Source organism: Cladophialophora bantiana (assembly GCF_000835475.1).
Source record: "Cladophialophora bantiana CBS 173.52 unplaced genomic scaffold supercont1.12, whole genome shotgun sequence".
Classification (NCBI taxonomy): domain Eukaryota; kingdom Fungi; phylum Ascomycota; class Eurotiomycetes; order Chaetothyriales; family Herpotrichiellaceae; genus Cladophialophora; species Cladophialophora bantiana.
Window position 1 is genome coordinate 730,890 of NW_015971586.1, and position 18,664 is coordinate 749,553.

Consider the following 18,664-nt stretch of genomic DNA (forward strand, 5'->3'; position numbering starts at 1 on the left):
TAATACAGAAGGGACTGCCAAAAATGCCACCGAAATGGGCATGACGCCCCTCGCATTGGGAGCTTCCCAAACACCAATCACGCTCCGGTGGTGAGGGAGCAACGGAGCTCCATCTCTGCCTACCATCTAAATAGTTCACCCGGATCGCTGCGCGCACTCAATACCAGTGCTCGGTACGGTGTTTCCTCCTTCATGCATATGGTCCTTGGGAATTGAAGCTATTTCCTCTTATCTCTGCACACTATTCCTTCCGCCACCCCGTTGTGTGACCTCCCAGACGCAGGCTTTCCCGCAGGGTCAACATGTCCGCCAAATACCTCTTCGTCTCTGTTCCCGCCAGTATAAGCCCCTCGGGCCACAAGGACGACGCCATCGCCTCTGTCGAGAAAGCGGCAAACCCTGCGAACGGCGATGTCCTCCCCTTCTCCATCCCGGAGTTCAAGATCGGCACCCTTGATGCGCTGTTACAACAGTCCGACGAGTTGGCCAAGCTGGCGGCTCTGTGTCATGGAGTGGTGGGAAAAGTCGGGGATACCTTGAAGAATATATTGGACGGGGATGAGGACAAGATTGCGATGCATAAGAACGTCAATGATAGTATGTTTCATGCTCTTGGGGAATGCGCCCAGACGGGTGGTCGGGAATTTGGGTAAAGAGCTGACTCGACGCCGTGCTACTGCCCAGAACCACTCGAACAATACCTACGCAGCTTCTCCTGGAACAAAGTCAAATACCGCGCCGACCGACCGCTCTCGGAGCTGATTGATCTTCTACAAAAGGTATGTTACGGCAGGCTGAGAGCAGCTCCGAGAGGAGGGCCCACTGCCCATGCTGACTGCGGCCGACAGGAAGCCAATTCGATAGACAACGACGTCCGATCCAAATACAATCAATACAACTCCCTCCGCACCTCCCTCCAATCCCTGGTCCGGAAGCGGACAGGTAATCTCTCGACAAAATCCCTCGCCCCTCTCATTACCGACCCCAAAATCCTGGTCCAAAATCAACACTCCGAACACCTGGAAACTCACCTGATCGCCGTGCCCAATTCCAACGTCAAGGAATTCATGAGGACGTATGAAACGCTTGCACCGATGGTTGTTCCACGCTCGGCAACCTTTGTCGCGCAGGATCCGGAATACAGTTTGTACGCGGTGACGATGTTCAGGAAGCATGCCCAAGAGTTTGTGCACAAGGCAAGAGAGAGAAAGTGGGTACCTCGGGACTACAAGTACAAGGAGGGTGGGAAGGAAGAGGAGGAAAGGGAGCTGAAGAGGGTGGAAGCCGAGGAGAAAAGAGTCTGGGGAGAGACATTGAGGTTGGGCAGGACGGGCTGGAGTGAGGCGGTCATGTGTCTTGTGCATGTGGTTGTGTTGAGGGTGTTTGTCGAAACAGTCCTAAGGTACGGGTTGCCGCTGGATTATGTGGCCGTTTTGATCAAGGTATGTCCTGCTATTCTGCGTGCTACACTTTGCTCCCCTTTGGTTTGAGGCGGAAGTCCATACTAACCATGTTCAATCTCACAGACCGATTCGAAACGCGAAAAGAGGGTCCGGCAAGGGTTGGACAGCGAATTCTCGTACCTCGCGGGTAATGCCTTTGGGAGGGACAAGAAGGGCAGGCTGCTGAAGGACGAAGGGACGAGCCAGCAGGACATGGTGGCGGGCGGCGAACAGGGAGAGTATTCGGCTTACGTGTGTTATGATATCGACGTTGAGTGATAGGATGTTAGTGTTGGATGGGACGAAGTGTGAACGAGGGGCATGCCTCTGAATCAGGGAAGAAATCCAGTAACTCGTTCCCCGGGAAAGCCCCTGGAGAAGCAAGAGGTATAGAACCCTCAATTCACTCCGACATGGTTACGTAGGAAGCGAGCGCAAGCCTTCCAAGGGAAGGATTCCACGATTGATTGAGGCACAGGAGTACTGCGCAAATGCGAATCTCTCTCCCTCTTTTTTACAAAGAGGTATTCACATCTCCGGCATTGGATTACATTGCAAGAACGGAAGACTAAGCCCAAGCCTCCGCGACAGCCCGATACATCTCTTTGGCTCTTCGAGGCTTCGACTCTGGCTCTTTGACTCATGTGGACGACTTGGATAGAGTCCTTTCCTTCGTTCTTTTCTTCCATTCCTCCGTTGCTTGCTTTCCTTGCTTTTGGCTTCTCTTATTTTCGGAACCGCGCTGTTGACTGGCTGGCTGCCTGGCTGACCGAGCCACCCATTTCCGACGGACGTCCTAGCTACTATACAGGCCCGTGGCTCAAGTAATACCAGGCCATGTCTACAGGAATGAAACATGGAGGGTCTTCCCGAGGCTGTTCGGGCTTTGTTGCTTGAGGAGGACAGGCGCGGGTTCCCTTGCTCGGGGCTGCCGCTTCAAGAGTTAGATACCTCGTACATGAAGGGGTTCGTCGCAGAGCAGGATTTCTGTGCCCGTGCCTAATTAGGTGGGTTAGGGTCCTCGCTCGTCGATAGGCCGGTTAGTCTTTGTGAAGTACAGCGCATCTTTCATGATCTTGTATAGTGTCGGGGAGGAAATCGAGACATCAGGCTGTGTATCCCTTCCCAGTTTGCTTGTATTGTCTCTTTGGAAGTTGGATAATCGCGGGACGCTGCAAAGCCAAGGAGCGTTGAGGCATGGGCATAGGCTGGCTGCTATCGAGGCTGAATCCGGGTCAGATAGACGGGACGAAGATGGATAGTCCATCAAAACTTCCGCTGCCGCACCGGCGATGGATGGATCATGACGAGAAGTATACTAAGGATCTTTGCAGGACCGCATCTGAGTGTTGAGTTCATTGATGGCCAGATACAGCTCCTGTTCCTCCTGCTTATTGCGTCTGGCCTCCGCGCTGAGTCTCAGCAAGAGCCTGGGCTTGCCGTTGGCCATCATACAGCCCAGAGTAGTACCCGGCCCAATAATATGCCATCTTGATGTTTTCGAGCGTTTGCTCTTGTGAGGGATTGGTTGTGGTTGCTGGAACTGGCTAGAGGTTAGAAACGCCTTCAAGACGATAGGTTTATTGGGCCCGGAATAAGAGATATAGGGAAGTGCAAAGTGACAGAAAGAAGGAGATGGGGGCAATGTCGGGCTCAGTCTGCAGAACGGACAAGGGAAAGAAAGAGTTCGTACCTTGTCCATTTGCAATTTCGGTGGCCGGCGGCAAGTTGGGTCCTAAAGCCGGAGTAGTGGTGGTAGTTGTTGACGGTTGTCTCGGATTCTCTTGCTGTCCTTCTGGCTCGCCTACAATGGATTTGACTGGGGACACCGAGCATCAGTCACATGCCACCATCTCACAACTGACACAAAGGAGAAACACACATTGGTCCATGGCCTCCTTTCGTTTCTCCTCGAGACTGTGCTGATCTCCTGCTTGGGCACCGTCACTGTGATACGAGCTCACGCCAACCACGCCATTCGCCCCATCACTCTCAGCCCTGACATCAGGAACAGCATCGGTATTTTCATTCTCGGCGGCGGCCACAGCCTTGGCCGGTGCTTCTGGATGAACAGGTCGCCACTCCCCAGATACCTGTCTTCCAGAGTCGACGGCGGTGTCGCCATGTTCGTCCTGGTCGTCAAATTCGCCCATCTCGGCCTTGCGCAGGATCTCTTCCACGTCTTCGCCGCGTGCGTGAATGCTGTGGTAATACTACAGTGCCGCATTAGTGGGAGAATAGGTGGAAGGACACAGGATTTAGGGTATGACAAGGGACAGGCTGTCTCGCAAAAGACACTTTTCGAGTTTTTCATCGGATCCTTGAGTGGTAACTGAGCGCAAAAGGAACCGGTGCAGTGCTGAATGATGAAAACAACATACCTCGTACTCTGCGACAGCGTCGTTCCAAGACCGAATCAGCGCTGAATCGTCCCATATCTCGGCTTGGCTGAGCTCTCCCGCGGTCGAGTGTTTTGTCTTTTGCTTTTTCTTCTTCGGCATCGTCACGGCGAGCTGCGAAAAAGACAAAGGTATTACAACAGCAGTGATTTAATTAAGGCAAGGAGCACGGGGGTGCTGGGTTACAAGGGGGCATCCACACGTTTGTTGTCAAATAACGTGCGAGTTGGTTGTCTCGAGCCTCTTTAAGAAGTGCCCGACGCCAAGACGATGATGTGATTGGCCAGCCTTGTCATCACGAGGCTATTACGCATTTGTCGAGGCGATCTTCCGTTCAATGATCGTGAGAGTGCCGGTCAAACGCGTGTATGAGGAGCGTGCTTTAGAGGTATGTCCCTGTGGAGCTTTGCGAGAAATATGGTTACATCCTTATCCTGAAAGGATCAAGATGCATCTTCTGCCACTTCAAGGTAGGTCAACCAGAAAAATAAAAGAAGCCACCGAGGCTCAAGAGTGTCCTGCTTTACTAATCCGAAGACTTTTGTGCTAGGAGCAATGTCGCGTTTGAGCCCCAGCTGCTGGCCCTCGCAAGTCAGGATATATCATGCAACGACTCTCCGCACTCTATCTGGCTCGGAATGCCTTTTTTACGGTTAACAGAAATATATATAGAGCAGTCTCCCTGAGTCTGCCGATCAGGATGGCAGTCTCGAGAAATTGGGGCCAGATCGCGTGACCAAAGTGGCTACTGAAGTAAGTGGCTTGCTGGTGGGGGATCCTTCTAACCATGATACCTTTAGGCTGTCCCGGCCCCGGAAGGAGGTAAGTGGCTGCTGTGATAAGAAGAGACGGATCTCTCCCAAAGACGCTGACGGGTGCGGCATTCTCATCTGACCTGTGAAATCACAAGATTGTGGGCTTGTGCATACAGTACGAACCCTTTGCATCAATTTGTGTCCGAGAATCGCTTGACAGGGCTGCGATTGACGTTCCTCCATCCTCGCTCACCATTGCGCGATTCCGGCTTCTTAACAAGGAAACTACACACGCTCCATTGCAATGGGAGCCTTTTCGACGTCGGATTCCGAGCGCTTTCCTAGCCGTGTGTGGACAATCTTCGACTCGGTCTATCTTTGGGCCCTTCTGATTCTCCTTGTTCCGTGCATTTTCATCGACATGCATATACCTCGTCGTTGGGGGCAAAAGGGACGGATGGTCAAAGAATCTCCATGACGGATCACCTTCAACAGCCGCCCAATCCGGATGCATCGACAAAGGGTCTAGTCTGGTTAGATGGAAGCCGGTGCGCGAGCTCACTTGCCAGTTGTCGGATACAACAACTCCAAGCATCTGGTTCTTCAAGCAGCCTAAGAAAGCTAGTCCTCTCGGTGGATTCGTCACGGTCTGTCCGCAAAGAAACTCGGAGAACGAAATGCGCTTACCAGGATGGCTTCCATCCTGCGAACACCCTGCCTGGCGGGGTCGAGGCGCTTTTATGCATTGCTTTGTCAAGCTTCGGGCCATACGCAAAAGTTGATGCCACTCAGGGTATCAGGGAATTCGCGGATCAAGAAAAGTTGGCTCAATAAGGCCCTTGACGCTGGACTCGGACAGCAAGCTGGCAACCTTACTACGGTCTTATGTCATATCGAGGCCGACTGGAAATTTAATCAGCTGGAGAGGAAGGCATGGAACGATGGTGCCGATAAGCGCATTGAGAGGCAAAATGTTCTATACAACCGGATGGACAGAAGGTTAGCCGCAAGCTGCCCTGTAAATGCCGTTCCCCGAACGGTTCGTTGACGAGCAATGTCGTGAGAAGGCTTAAAAAGATATTAACTAAATGGGGTATCTATATCCAAAGAAGTGAAAAATGAGCAAAACACTCGAATCGACAAGTCCAAGCTTCCTAGCTTTGTGTACATATGCCCAATACTCGTACAAGGGGGGTCAAGGACACCATCTTCAGCTCAGCTCAGCCTTGCGCGAAGAAGAATAAACAATGCAATCAAAAGAGGCTCAAATCTGAAAAAGTTCGGCCTCTTCGCTCGAAAATTGCCAATCAAAAGACAGGCACAAAGGCAAGTTGAAAATACAAGCCAGCGCGGTAGGAAGACATAGGTATCGAAGCGAGCGGTGATGCCGTTTGCTTCTAGTGTCGCTTCCTGCCACAACCCGAGTTGGATGACGAAAAGTTAGGGAACTCAGTTGCGGCCGGATGATGAGGATGTCCATTCCAGCAGACCTCCTCCCGGCTTCAACATCTGCAGTCTCCTGCTCTTTGTCGACCAATGCATACCATATTAAGCCCATAGGGTGATCATCCGCTTCAGAAGAGGCCTCCGAGGAAGCTCCTTCTCTTGCTGTCATTCCTTCCACCCAGTGCTGGACGTCCGTCCCAAGTTTTGACGGGCACCTCGTCGTAGCCATAGCCTCGACCATCAGATTGATCTCGGCGTCGACGTCGTTCTCTTCGTTCTCGCTCCTTGTCTCGCTCGTCACTACCGCCACTGGCTGACTTGCCCTCCACACGACGCGAGCTTTTCCTGCGAGCACGGTACTCCTCGATTTCTGCGTCCGTCATGCCGGCGTATTTGTCACGATGGCGACTGCTGCGCTTAGTTCCGGCGCCTTCGTCTGCCGCTCGTGGCTTTTCGCCGCTCGGATCGAGAATTGTACCCTCGACAGGTGGGAATTCTGGTGGTTCGTCGGCTTGAGAGTTGATCCATGAGCTGGTCTTGTTGGCTGGTGGTGCGGTTCCCTTACCGCTGCCGCTCCGAGATTCGTGATATTCTTCAACAAGGACGCTGGATCTCTTGCGGCTTGATCTCTCTCTGTCCTTGTCTTTGGACTTCCGGTCTTCCTTCCGCCTTCTTCTTTCGTCCTCTTCCGCATAATATGATCTGCGGCGATCATCTTTGGAAATCTCGCGATTTACCCCCTGCTCGGCCTCGAGCTGAGCACGAAGTCGCCTACGCTCTTCGCGCCGGCGTTCTGCTTCTGCGTTTGCCTCGGCCTCCTCTTGTGCAGCGCGTGCTTCTCTGGCAGCACGCCTAGCCCGCTTTTCTTCACGGCGCCTCTCTTCCTCCTCTTGTTCTCGCCTTTCACGCTCGCGTGCTCTGCGTTGGCGGGCTTCGAGATCCGCCTTTTCGCGTTCTCTTCTTTCCCTCCGTTTCAGCTCACGTTCGACGCGATCGGCTTCTTCCGCCTGATTACGCGCTTCGCGCTTGGCTCTTCTTTCAGCACGTCGAGCTTCCATATCGGCATCCGTTTCAACAGGCGCATCGGTGGTGAACTCATCCCCCTCCAAAGCCCGGGAATGCCTCTTTGACTTGTCTTTGGTTCTGATAGGTAGGTCTTCTGCATCAGTCAGGGTGTGGCTTCGATGTCGCTGTCTCTCTCCGTCGAAGGACCGAGAACTGCCAAAGAAGCTGCCAAAAAGTCCGGTTGATTTTCTGGGGGCAGTGTTGCTTCTCTTCAGCGCGGGTGGATGGTCCACAAACGCCATGTCGTCAGGCCCGCTTGTGACCAACGGGTCTGCATGTGTAGGGCTCTCGACCATCACAACGTCATCGTCCTGAGAAATGTTCTTGCTGTGGGACTTGATCTGCGTATAGGAAACCCGTCCGTCAGCATGAACTTCTTTATCGAAATCCGGCGACCAAGACGGGCGGAAAACGTGGCCCAGACGGTTTGAGGAGGTTTGTGCACCTACCTCTTTCTTTGATTTGGAAGACCTAGACTTTGAATTTTCCGGCACAGATACACTGTTTACAAGCGGAGTATTGTCATTGGTATGGATCATTACCATATCATCGTCGTCGATGGGATACGGATCTGGAACACCTGATGAAGCCGGATTAGCGACCATCTCCCCGGTCGGTGTCGCAATTGTCAGCTTACCTAAAGGCCTCCTCTTCACTGATGGACGGCGTTCGATCTTGCTGGACTTCATTCCCATGAGCTTAGCTGCCTTGTCGGTAACTTGGGGCTCCTCTTCAGGCGGAGGGGACGTAAATCCGTCAACCGACTGACGCCGAGACGAAGGCCTTGAACTGGTCGCACTGCTTGGTCTTCGGCTAGTGGTCTTCGAGCGTGCCATGGCCGATGGAGGTGGCCCACCAAACATGAAGTTCGAAAAAGAAGTACCGCGGGTAGCTTTTGGTCTCTCGGCTTTCTTGGGTTTGGCATCTTTGTCAGACCCAGACGACCTGGAAAGCTTTTCAGCTTCCTTCCTATCCTCCTGTTCCTTCTCCCTTGGAGTCCGAGTGGATTTAGACCGAGTCAGACCGGGTGGCGATTTCTCTTTCTTTGGTGGCGGGGGCATGTCTTCGTCGTCCTTTGTTTTTTCTTTGGTCGATTTCTTGGGTGGAGGTGCCGCACCCCAGAATCCCCAAGAAGCAGTTGCAGATCGTTCAACCCTCGGGCGTTCTTTCTTGGTTGCCTTCTTCTCCTCTGAGGGAGGCGTCAGTAACTTGGGGGGCACGGGTTCTTCGTCCGGCAGGCCAACGTCGTCTGTCTTTGACTCCTTAGGCGTGGTGGCCTTCGACTTGGCACCCTTTTTCTCAACAGCAATGGCCTTTGCTTTGGGCTTTTCAGAGGATGTCGGTGGATCGTCGAGATCGAGAATATCGTCCCCGTAGTCGTCCTCACCAAACGCGCCAGGAAAGCTGCCAGGGATGGAGTCTTTTGATCTTTTCTCCTCTGCCACGGGAGACACGTCCTTCTTGGTTGTCTTGGTCGTCTTGCTTGCAACGGCTGTCTTCGTCTTCAGGGCTGGCGCCTTGTCACCATACTGCTTTTCCTCTTTGGGCAAAGGCGCGTCGTCTGGTGGAGGCAACTCCTTAGTCAGCACAGACTCGCCCTTTGACTTTTTTCTGCTCTCTTCCTTTTTGCCCTCCAGAGCTTTGATCCGGTCGGCGACAGAAGAGCTTACTTTGGTCTTCGTGGCGGTGGGCATGGCCTTTGCGGCCTTTGAAGCAGAGGTAACCTTCTCGAAGTCAAATCTGGAGTCGAGATCCCTCGAGAGGTCGGCTAGCGCGTCATCCTGATCGGTCCACCCCTGCTGGGTAATTTCCTTTTGCGAGTCCAGGTCCTTCTTGCCAGCTGTCTTCTTGGATGTTGACGCGTTACCCCAGAATCCAAAATAGTCCTCCTCCTTCTTGTCTTCAGCCTTTTCCTCTTTGTTGGACGGGGTCTTTTTCAATTTTGACCCCTTGTCAGACTTGGACGCCTGCGTGGGCTCACCAAACATGTCAATGAGCTCGTCTGCATCCTTTGCTTTGCTGGCCTTCGCGTCGGCCTTTGCCGACTTGGTGCCCTTCTTCTTGGAGCTCTTCGCTGCCTCTTGAGCCAATCGTGCTGCTTCTGCCTCTTCTTCAGCCAGTCGTGCTGCTTCGGCCTCTTCGGCCTCGCGAGCTAACCTCTCTTCTTCCTCTCTGGCCTGTTCCTGCCTGGCCTTTTCTTCTGCTTCCTTTTTAGCCTTGGCCTCCTTCTCCTTTTTGGTCAGTTTGGTGGTTGTAGTTGATGTCCCAAAACCCCACATGCTCTTCGTCACGCTGGCTGGAGTCACTTCTGGCAAGGATTCTTCGGGTGGTGCAATGTCAAAGGACTCCTCGACCTCCTTGGTTTTCTTCGTCTTGTCCTTCCCGGTTGAGGTCTTGGAAGTCGTGCTCTTTTTCGTTGACGATGCTTTGCTTTTTACTCTGGTCAAACCCGCCCAGGTGTCTCCAGCAAGGTCATCATCTAACATCTCCACTGGATCAGGTTCCGGAGTTAGACCCTGAGCGGGTGGACTCGGCGCTGGCGGCGGGAGATCGTCTTTAGTCTTCGACTTCTTGCCGCCCTTCTTGTCTTTTGATCCCCAACCGCCCCAGGTGTCATCTTCAGCAGGAGCCTCAGGCTTATCAGACTGTTGATGCTCCTCGATCTCGGCGATAGCTTTCTTTTTAGAGTCTTTGGCACCCTTCTTCTTGTCTTTCGTTGAGGTGGCCCAGGATCCCAAGGTGTCATCTGCCTTTTCTTCCACTGGTTCTGGCTCGATAATGACCTCAGGCTCCGGTCCTGGAATTTCGGCGGCGGTTCCCTTCTTCTTTGAACCCTTCTTCTTGTCTTTTGTTGAAGTGGCCCAGGACCCCCAGGTGTCATCGACCTTATCTTCCTCCGGTTCTGGCTCGAGAATAGGCTCAGGTTCGGGCTCTGGAATCTCGGTGACGGCTCCTTTCTTTTTAGTGGTCTTCTTCTTGTCTTTTGTCGTTGCCCAGGAGCCCCAGGCGCTGTCGGTCTTTTCTTCCACTGGCTCTGGCTCAGCAATGACCTCGGGCTCAGGCTCCGGGACTGCGGCTGCGCCTCCTTTCTTTTTCGCATCCTTCTCCTTTTTCTTCTTTTCCTTTGATGTGAGTCCGAAGAGACTATCTTCTTCTACAACGTCTGCCGCAGGCTCGGGCTCGGGGAGGGGTGCGGGCGGTTCTTCATCGAATTCCAGGAATCCTTTCTTCTTGGTGTCCTTAGACTTCTTCTTTTTGTCACTGGAACTGGCGGTACCCCATTGGCCCCAGGTGTCACTATCCTTGACCTCGGGCTCAGCTTGAGATTCAGGCACCGCTGGCTCATCGAGGACATCGAGATATCCGCTCTTCTTCGCTTCCTTTTCCTTCTTTTTCTTGTCCTTCGCTGACAACGTAAACCCTCCCCATATATCATCTTCTTTGTCTTCTAGCACAGGAGCTGGAGGGGGCGGTGGTGGCTCTTCAACGACGTCCACAACTCCCTTTTTCTTCCCTTTTTTTTTATCCTTGCTAGAAAAGGTCCATGCCGCATCCGGCTCCTCTTTCGGAATCGGCTTTGGTTCGGGAGGTGGTGGAAGGGCTTCCTCCTCAAAATCGAGGAAGCCTTTCTTTTTGTTCTTCTTGTCTTTGGTAGATGTTCCCCAGCCACCAAAACCCCAAGAGTCATCTCCTTTGATGACTTCCGGCTCCAGCTCTGGCTCCGGCTCCGGCTCCGGTTCTGGCGGCGGCGGCGGGGGTTCTGGCGGTTGAGGCTCTTCGGTAGGGATGATCAATCCCTTCCTCTTGGCCTCCTTTTCTCTCTTTTTCCGCTCCTTGGCGGAAAGATTCGCCCAACCAGTAGTATCAGCATACTCTTCTTTAGCTGGTTCCTCCTGAGTCTCGATCTCAACAACAGGATCCGGGATCGATGGCTCAGGGCTCGTGACTTTGCCCTTCTTGCCCTTTTTATCCTTTTTACCAAATGAGGTCCAAATGTCATCCGATTCAGCCGGCGGCTCGACTGGTGGCGGCGCTGGCGGCTCCTCTTCGGCAATCGCACCCTTTTTGCTCTTTTTGTCCTTTTTACCCTTCGCTGTAACGAACTCATCAGCTGCTAGAGCATCGCTCGTTGTCGTCTTAGCGTCGGCAGTATTGCTCAAGTCGACGGAAGCAGATAGATCTTCAATGCCGGTCTTCTTGCCTTTTTTGTCCTTCTTCTTTCCCCATGCTCCAGCCATCCAGTCGTCACCGTCATCGACTGTAAGGTTCGGCTCAGGAGCAGCAGCAGGAACGGCTAGGAGATCGTCGTTGTCATTGAAGTCGGTGAACACACTCTTTTTCGCTTTCTTGTCCTTTTTCCCTGTTCCAAAGCCCCATTCGAAAGAGTTGTCCGTCGCTCCGACGTCAACAGCAGCCTCCTTCGTATCAGCAGGGGGATCTTCGGTTGCCCCCTTTTTCCCCTTCTTCTTGTCCTTTTTCGTCGTTCCGAAAGCAGACCATTCATCTTCCACGGGGACAGGGTCTGGTTCTACCGGAGCAGGTGGCGGAGGGGGAGGGACAGGATCATCCTCAAAGAATCCTGTCTTTTTCTTATTTTTCTTTGACGTTGAGGTTCCCCAAGCACCGAGTAGATCGTCGTCTTTCGATCCGGAATCAATCACAGCGGTCTCACCCAGTCCATTGTCTTTCTTCTTTTTATCCTTCTTGTTGACAGTGGAGAATCCCCAGGCATCATCGGTGGGTTTGGTTTCGCCAACGTCTCCATCGAAACCAAAACCTTTGTCGCCGGAATCCAAATCGCCAAAATCAAAGCCGAACGAGGTGGTTGTCTTCTTTTTCGATTTGCTGCCAAAAGACCAGGGGTTATTGTCTCCAAAACCATTGGATTCTTCCTTTTTGTCGTTTTCCTTCTTAGATGCCTTGTCGTCGGCCTTGGTCGTTCCGGTGTCGAGGGATCCGAAGTCCCATGTCTTACCCCATGCACCGAAGCTTCCAGTATCCTTCTTGCTATCAGTGCCACCAAAACTAAACTCCAGCTTCGGGGCGGTGTCATCAAGACTGATGTCTTGGAAGCCCGTCGCTGGAGGGTCTGGGGCAGAGGGTGGGGGATCGTCAACCCCCTACTCGAGTTAGTATTGGTACGAGGAAGTCGTCGGATGGAAGTACCTTTTTGTTCTTTTTGTTCTTCTTATCCTTCTTCGTCGTAAAACCTGCTGTCCAGTCATCCTCGGCCGCAGCGTTATTCGCATCGTCAGCCCAACTAAGCGGATTGGCAGCCTCTTCTTCCTCTTTCTTCCTTTGCTCCTCCTCTTCCTGCTTTTTCTTCTCTTCCTCCTCTTGCTTCTTCTTGTTCTTCTTCTTGTTCTTCTTGCTGCCACCAAAGTCCCACTCGTCCTCGTCGCCTCCTCCCCCATTGTTGTTGTCATCACCACCGCCGCCGCCGCCGCCGCCGTCGCCGCCAGCACTTCCGCCTTGATCACCGCCTCCATCACCTCCACCAGCACCATCTCCACCATCGCCAGCAGCGTTCCCATTTCCTTCATTATCTGATTCAAGCCATTTAGCCTGTGGGGGAGCTTTCCCGGCTTTCTTCTTCTTGGCCCTCGTCTGGAAGCCGTATGAGCCACCAAAGTCTATGCTGGTATCCATCGTCGCAAACCGGGGCTTGGACTCCCTCTCAAGAGGTACGGGTCGAGGATGTTCCGACGTGGCAAATGGTCGAGCGTATGCTGCTGATTCTGAAAAGTCTCGCGATTGTACCAAGTCTTGGCCGGTAGGCAACGAGGAGCAGCTTCCATAAGGCTGAGGACGATCTGCGAGTTCCTGCAATAAGGCTGCGACCAGCGCAGCTGCTCTTAGGTATACATCGTAGTTCAGGACGGAATGCTGTTGTCCGTGTCAGACGAGATCCCAGTGAGAAGGGGGGAAGGAGGAGTAGGAGGAGTAGGAGGAGAAGCGGAATCGCAAGCTTGAAAGAAGAAGTAGTAGTAGCAGGAGCAGGGGCAGGGCACTCGACGGATGCGCGTTAGGATGGAATAGTGTCTTGCATACCCGTTGCACTGGCTTGTAGTTCTTGAGCATGGCGGTGTGCATGTAATGGCGCCAATCGGCAATCCGAGGTGTTGGAGAAATACACCCAACCTCCCCCATCTCGTAAAAGCATAAGGACTCGGGATCAGCCTTTGCCATCTTCCACCATCTCGGGGTCCTTGGTCGAGAAAACGCGCTTTCTCTGCCGGCGGGCGACGCGGCGACCAGAGCCGCCATACTGTAGCTGTTGCTGTAGCTGGGCAAGACGTTCGGACAGATTAAAGTGGGAGAGCATTTGATGCGGCGGCGACGACGCGAAACAAATAGATGAAGGGAGCAGCAAGAGAGTGAGGCTACGTCTACAGAGCCTCTGGTATTGAACGACAGAAGAACTGAGAGAACTGAGACTGAGGGTGCTGGTTTGTGGTGGGAAGTGCAGCGTCAGGAGGTCACAAGGTGTTGGAGTTGCTCATTGGTGTGCAAGGCCAAACCCAGGTGCCAATGGACCAACAACGAAGACGAGCAAGACGAGTGGGTGCAAAATGACCCCCCCCCCCCTTGCAGTCACGCTGCGGCTGCGCCGATCCCAGCAACACACCAACACCAAAACTCAGCGACTCGCCTGGCCAGGGTCCAGAAACAGTCAAGGAGGGCTAGTGGGCAAGCCAAAAACCACGCCCCAGGCCTATCTGCTAGTTATCACCCTCCCTATCGATACACAAACGGGCAAAGCAGGAGAAAAAGGAGAAAGAGAAATGAGGTCACTCATATATCCCGCAGCAAAGCGACCCTAAAGCCCACTCCCGTTCGAAATTTTCATCAATGCCCAAACGACTCCATTCAATGCATCAACTGCATCTGGCAAGAATCTGGCGGTGTTGACATGCAGGGCGAACGACGAATGACGCGCCTGGCAAGTCTGGCTGGCTATGCAGGCAAGCAATCGATGTGGCAACGAATCGCTCACCGCTACAATTGCAAAGCGACCACCAGACAAATAAGAGGGGAGCAGATGGCAAGCTTGCTGGTGATGGGTTGGAATGGACGAGACCAGCAAAATTAGCAGCATTCCAGCAAGACCGGACGTGGATGGCCGGTGGATGGCCTGTGGACCAAACGCCCGTCACCACCAAGCAGCGACGATGGTGTGGGAGATTCCCTGATAACTGGGATGCGTGCTCGACTGCTGCAATTGGCCCTCGTCCAGGTGAGAAAGCAATCGACCCACACACTTCGTGCCGTTGAACTGTCCCCCCGATGTGATCCGAGCTGCAAACGCCCACGCCCCGAAAAGGGGGGCCGAGTTGAGCTCGTACAGTTGCTGGACACGGGATCCCCTTTATACGTCTGGGAACCGTCTCATTCATCCTATGGTGGCTTGATTGATGGCTGCAGAGCCGCAACTGGTGTAGCAAGGGAGCCCGAAATCTGAGCAGGCCACTTGCTGGTCGATGATTGAATGGGACTCGGCAGACGCGATGCAGGGAAAGCTGCAAAGCCAACGCAGTTCTTCGGCAGCACTGGAACGCCCCGTTTTGCCCGTTCTCGCCGCTGCAGCCACTCGGCGATATTTCACAGGCGGAAAGACAGCAGACACCATCCCACTCTAGGTGGGTACGATCACCCACTGCGTTGTGAGGGAAACTGTTGTCGCGGCGCACCTCAAAACGCGTTGGCGCTGCAGAACCAAAGACCGACGAGAAGGCCAAACAGATTGCGCAATTGGCGGACTCGTCGACCAACTATTTTGATCTCTCTCGGATCGACCGAGCCAAGATTGACACTCAAATTATTTCTATGAGAAAGGACGGGTATCTTTGCGGCCTGTCGCATTTGCACGTTGGGGGTTTCTTCTTATCACCTATTAGTTGTTGGGGATGGCAGTCCTGTCCTCGTCCTAATAATCAACTGGTGACCCCTCCTCTGGACTTATTCATCTTCATCAGAACTGTAGGCGCCCAGACCAAGTCCAACAGCTGCTTGGGGCCGTGCAGCTGTGATCGGAGGTGTAATCTGGTCATTGATGTCCGGGTTAACTGGCGAAGCACGCTTCGTAGGTGCGTTGTGGTCATCATCAGCTGCCGTCGCTGCAGAAGCGGCCGTATTGGCAGCGGTTGACAGCTTTCTCGACTTGGGATCAGCGTCAGACTCGCCGTCCTTTTCTCGCCGTCTTTTTTTCTTTTTGATAGCCCACAAGCCGTTGTCCACAGAATCGCCAGATTTCCCAATCTCGGTGCCCTCGACTAGGGCTTGTTCGGCAGCGGCGCGTTGTCTGCGGAAGACTTCGAGTTGTTCGGCCGTCTCTTGTTTGATGGCGTTCTCCTTTGCTCGACTTGCTTCAAGCACAGAGTCGAGAAACTCCACTTCATCATCGTCAAGGGCCCGAAATTGGTTCTTGAGCCGGATGGACTCTTCAAAGGCCTCCTGTTTGGCAGCTGGGTTCGGTGAAGTAGAACCGTGTCAGCAACGCGTTATTCGACTGCTGTCAAGAGTGCCATGGCATATGATCGCTTACCCTTGTTTGCCTGTAGCACCTCATACAGACTCTTGCCCCCGTCTTGTGTCCCTTCGTCCAGCTTCTTGGCCTTTCTCGTAGACTCGACCAGTTGCTGCGCCTTGACCCAGGCATCGTCAGGGGCAGGGGCAGCGGCGTCGGCATCGGTGCCAGCTGATACGAATCGGGACATGATCACGGATATATATCACGAGGAGCGTGGTAAGCCGCCGGTGCTGATCAGGATAAATTCCTTTCATCGGGTTAATTTGTCGAGGCCAAGGGCGCGTTGGTGGCGAGGGTTGCGGCCAAGTGAGATTATGCGGGCACAACTACGTCGTGTACCAAGGTCAAAGGGACAATGCAGCGGCCCAAGGGTTTTCGGCAGCGGTTATTTACGAGGAACTTGGTTTCATTCCGCAAAAATCCCAAGTTGTGGAGGAAGCTTCGAAGCCACCTGAGCCACCCCACGAGTTTCCCACGAGTTTCGTTGAGCACAGCGTTCGTTCACACTCACTAACATCGCCATGGCTATCGCTGGACTCGCCTGCGTGCGGCCCGGACATGGCCCTCGATCTGATCCCTGGTTCTTCTGCTTCTCATTTGCTCTCCCGCTGCGGTACCTGCCGTGGCTATCAAAATGCATGCTCCAACAGTGCCCTTGCTTCTTCTTTCCGAGCCTCAACCATAACTGTGGGGAACGCTCTTCCGCGCCTGGAAGATACGCCACGAGACGTAGACGCATGTGGACATGAATCATCCTCTCGATATTTATCCCTTCCCTTGACCCAGTCGATCATTTCAGCCTAAATCACGGCAACCAAGGTGATCTAGAATATTCCCAATCCCTCCCCATTACCCGCCAATGACGCTCGGGTGAATAGCTGGGACGATGGGAATGAGCGCGCTTGATTGATGCGTGCCCCTCGCCCCTCGTGGACCTGGGAATTGCGTAGGTCTTGTTGCATTGCGAAAGCCAGTACCCCACCTCCAAATCTTTTACTGAGGTGAAGTGCGTGAGAACAAGACCCGATGCAATCATGCCCACCGGAATATAACTGCAACTATATATCATCCAACTGATCCGCAGACGAAATTTTTGTCTTTCTACCTCCGCGTCGCATGTCCTTTCTTCGCCTCTCTGGTTCTCCCTTTAAAGGATCCCGGGTTTCTTCTCTTGTCGCAAGGTTCGAATCTGCGTCAAACCACTTTGCAAAACCTCCATTGTTGAATCCTCGATTACTCCGCACCATGACGACTACACAATCAGGGAAGGGCACAAAGTGAGAACCTTCCCCGTCAAACTCCTTTGCTTACCGTGGGAGAATGGTGGCTGCTAACACTCACCTCTAAGGACCGTGTTCACTTTGAACACTGGTGCTAAGATGCCCGGTGTTGGCCTGGGTACCTGGCAATCCAAACCTAATGAAGTCCGCGAAGCAGTCAAGCACGCGCTGCAAGTTGGTTACCGCCATATCGATACGTAAGGATCCCTGTCCGCTTTGATTGCGGATTGTCTAATATCCTGACGCTTTTCAGCGCTCTCGCGTACGGAAATGAAGCCGAGGTTGGCCAGGGAATCATTGACTCTGGCGTTCCTCGCGAAGAGATCTGGATCACCACCAAGCTCGACAATCCCTGGCACAAGCGCGTCAATGAGGGTATCGAATCCTCCTTGAAAGACCTGAAGACGGACTATGTCGACCTCTACCTCATGCATTGGCCCAGCTCCACAGTCCCTGAGGACTTGAAGAAGCATTATGATGACTGGAACTTTATCGATACCTGGTAAGTATTGGGTCGTTTTCTGCCTGCTGTCTTCTGTTTTTAATTTTGACGAACAGGCGCGAGATGCAGAAGCTCGTCGGAACCGGCAAAGTTCGAAATATCGGCGTGTCCAATTTTGTCATCTCCAACCTCGAGAAGTTGCTGAATGCGCCCTCGACAAAAATTGTGCCTGCCGTGAATCAGATTGAACTTCACCCCAACATGCCTTCGCCGAAGACTTTGGCCTACTGCAAAGAGAAGGGAATCCATTGCACAGCATACTCCTGCTTGGGATCGACGGACTCACCCCTGGCCCATGACGAGACCCTCCAAAAAATCGCAGACGCACACGGCAAGACTCCCCAGCAGGTGCTGTTGATGTGGGGACTTCAGGTACGTGATTTCTAGGGACCACCTGTCCCAGACGGTCTCTCGCAATTGTTCCGAAATCTGCTGTTTTCTGAACTGACATCATACTCCCTAAACAGAGAGGTACCAGCGTGATCCCCAAATCTGTGACGCCGTCGCGTATTGAGGCCAACTTCCAACTCGACGGCTGGGAATTGACCCAAGAGGAGACGGACGCGCTGAGCAACATCAAGACCCGCTTCAAGGTATGCGGTGATTCCTGGTTGCCAATCAAGGTCTTCTTCAATGAGGAGGGTGACGGCGGTGATGTACCTTCTCATTAGGTGTGTCATTGCTGGATACTCTCGGACACGAAATGATGGACCTAGTCACAAATTCCTGCGGAAGCTACCTCCTGCGCAGTGTTGGGAAAGCACAAGCAGTGGGGATTCGCGCAGCGAGCTAGGGTCGGATAAATGTCGATCAATATATCAAGGAGCATAGAATCAGATATAGAGAAGGAGAGAATCTCGTCCTTCGATCGGCGGGTGGCAACCTACACAGCTAGGCTCACAATACACTGTCGAGATGATTTTTGGGGGGGATGCCCCAAACAAGCCTGCTTTTCGGGACCATAATATTTACCAAAACCTAATGATGATTGACGTGACCGCGGCTTCCGAGTAGGCCAGCGAGGCGGGAATTCTAGGGATTGGCTGTATTGTGCGTATGTTGTTGAATGCGACTCGCTTCCTACATAGTACGGACGTAAGTAACTCGTCGCCCTGGCCTCTTGGGCCTTCTACTGGCCCCCTACTTGTAGGTAGTCAGACTCTGTATGCGACGCGGGGAACAAGCGACTAAGCCGGATTGGCCGCTTGGGAAATGATACATGCTTAGATAATCAGCCCGGAAGTC

General features: G+C 53.2%; 5 protein-coding genes across 5 annotated transcripts; 2 read left to right on the forward strand and 3 right to left on the reverse strand.

The window, feature by feature from the left end:
* Positions 1 to 302: 302 nt before the first annotated feature.
* Z519_08167 (uncharacterized protein) lies at positions 303 to 1,721 on the forward strand (the record flags this gene model as incomplete). The annotated part of the gene is made up of 4 exons (XM_016765895.1): positions 303 to 597; positions 685 to 779; positions 849 to 1,442; positions 1,527 to 1,721. The coding sequence occupies 4 exons, from the start codon at positions 303 to 305 to the stop codon at positions 1,719 to 1,721; spliced, it is 1,179 nt and encodes a 392-aa protein (XP_016617940.1).
* Positions 1,722 to 2,833: 1,112 nt separating this feature from the next.
* Positions 2,834 to 3,943, reverse strand: Z519_08168 (uncharacterized protein; the record flags this gene model as incomplete). The annotated part of the gene is made up of 4 exons (XM_016765896.1): positions 2,834 to 2,985; positions 3,136 to 3,261; positions 3,325 to 3,655; positions 3,824 to 3,943. The coding sequence occupies 4 exons, from the start codon at positions 3,941 to 3,943 to the stop codon at positions 2,834 to 2,836; spliced, it is 729 nt and encodes a 242-aa protein (XP_016617941.1).
* A 2,227-nt stretch (positions 3,944 to 6,170) lies between these two features.
* On the reverse strand, positions 6,171 to 13,374 carry Z519_08169 (uncharacterized protein; the record flags this gene model as incomplete). Its single annotated transcript, XM_016765897.1, has 4 exons — positions 6,171 to 7,687; positions 7,745 to 12,227; positions 12,274 to 12,993; positions 13,159 to 13,374. The coding sequence occupies 4 exons, from the start codon at positions 13,372 to 13,374 to the stop codon at positions 6,171 to 6,173; spliced, it is 6,936 nt and encodes a 2,311-aa protein (XP_016617942.1).
* A 1,692-nt stretch (positions 13,375 to 15,066) lies between these two features.
* Z519_08170 (uncharacterized protein) lies at positions 15,067 to 15,824 on the reverse strand (the record flags this gene model as incomplete). Its single annotated transcript, XM_016765898.1, has 2 exons — positions 15,067 to 15,572; positions 15,653 to 15,824. The coding sequence occupies 2 exons, from the start codon at positions 15,822 to 15,824 to the stop codon at positions 15,067 to 15,069; spliced, it is 678 nt and encodes a 225-aa protein (XP_016617943.1).
* A 1,058-nt stretch (positions 15,825 to 16,882) lies between these two features.
* Positions 16,883 to 18,090, forward strand: Z519_08171 (uncharacterized protein; the record flags this gene model as incomplete). Its single annotated transcript, XM_016765899.1, has 5 exons — positions 16,883 to 16,914; positions 16,986 to 17,114; positions 17,171 to 17,419; positions 17,476 to 17,791; positions 17,887 to 18,090. The coding sequence occupies 5 exons, from the start codon at positions 16,883 to 16,885 to the stop codon at positions 18,088 to 18,090; spliced, it is 930 nt and encodes a 309-aa protein (XP_016617944.1).
* Between the last annotated feature and the right edge of the window lie 574 nt (positions 18,091 to 18,664).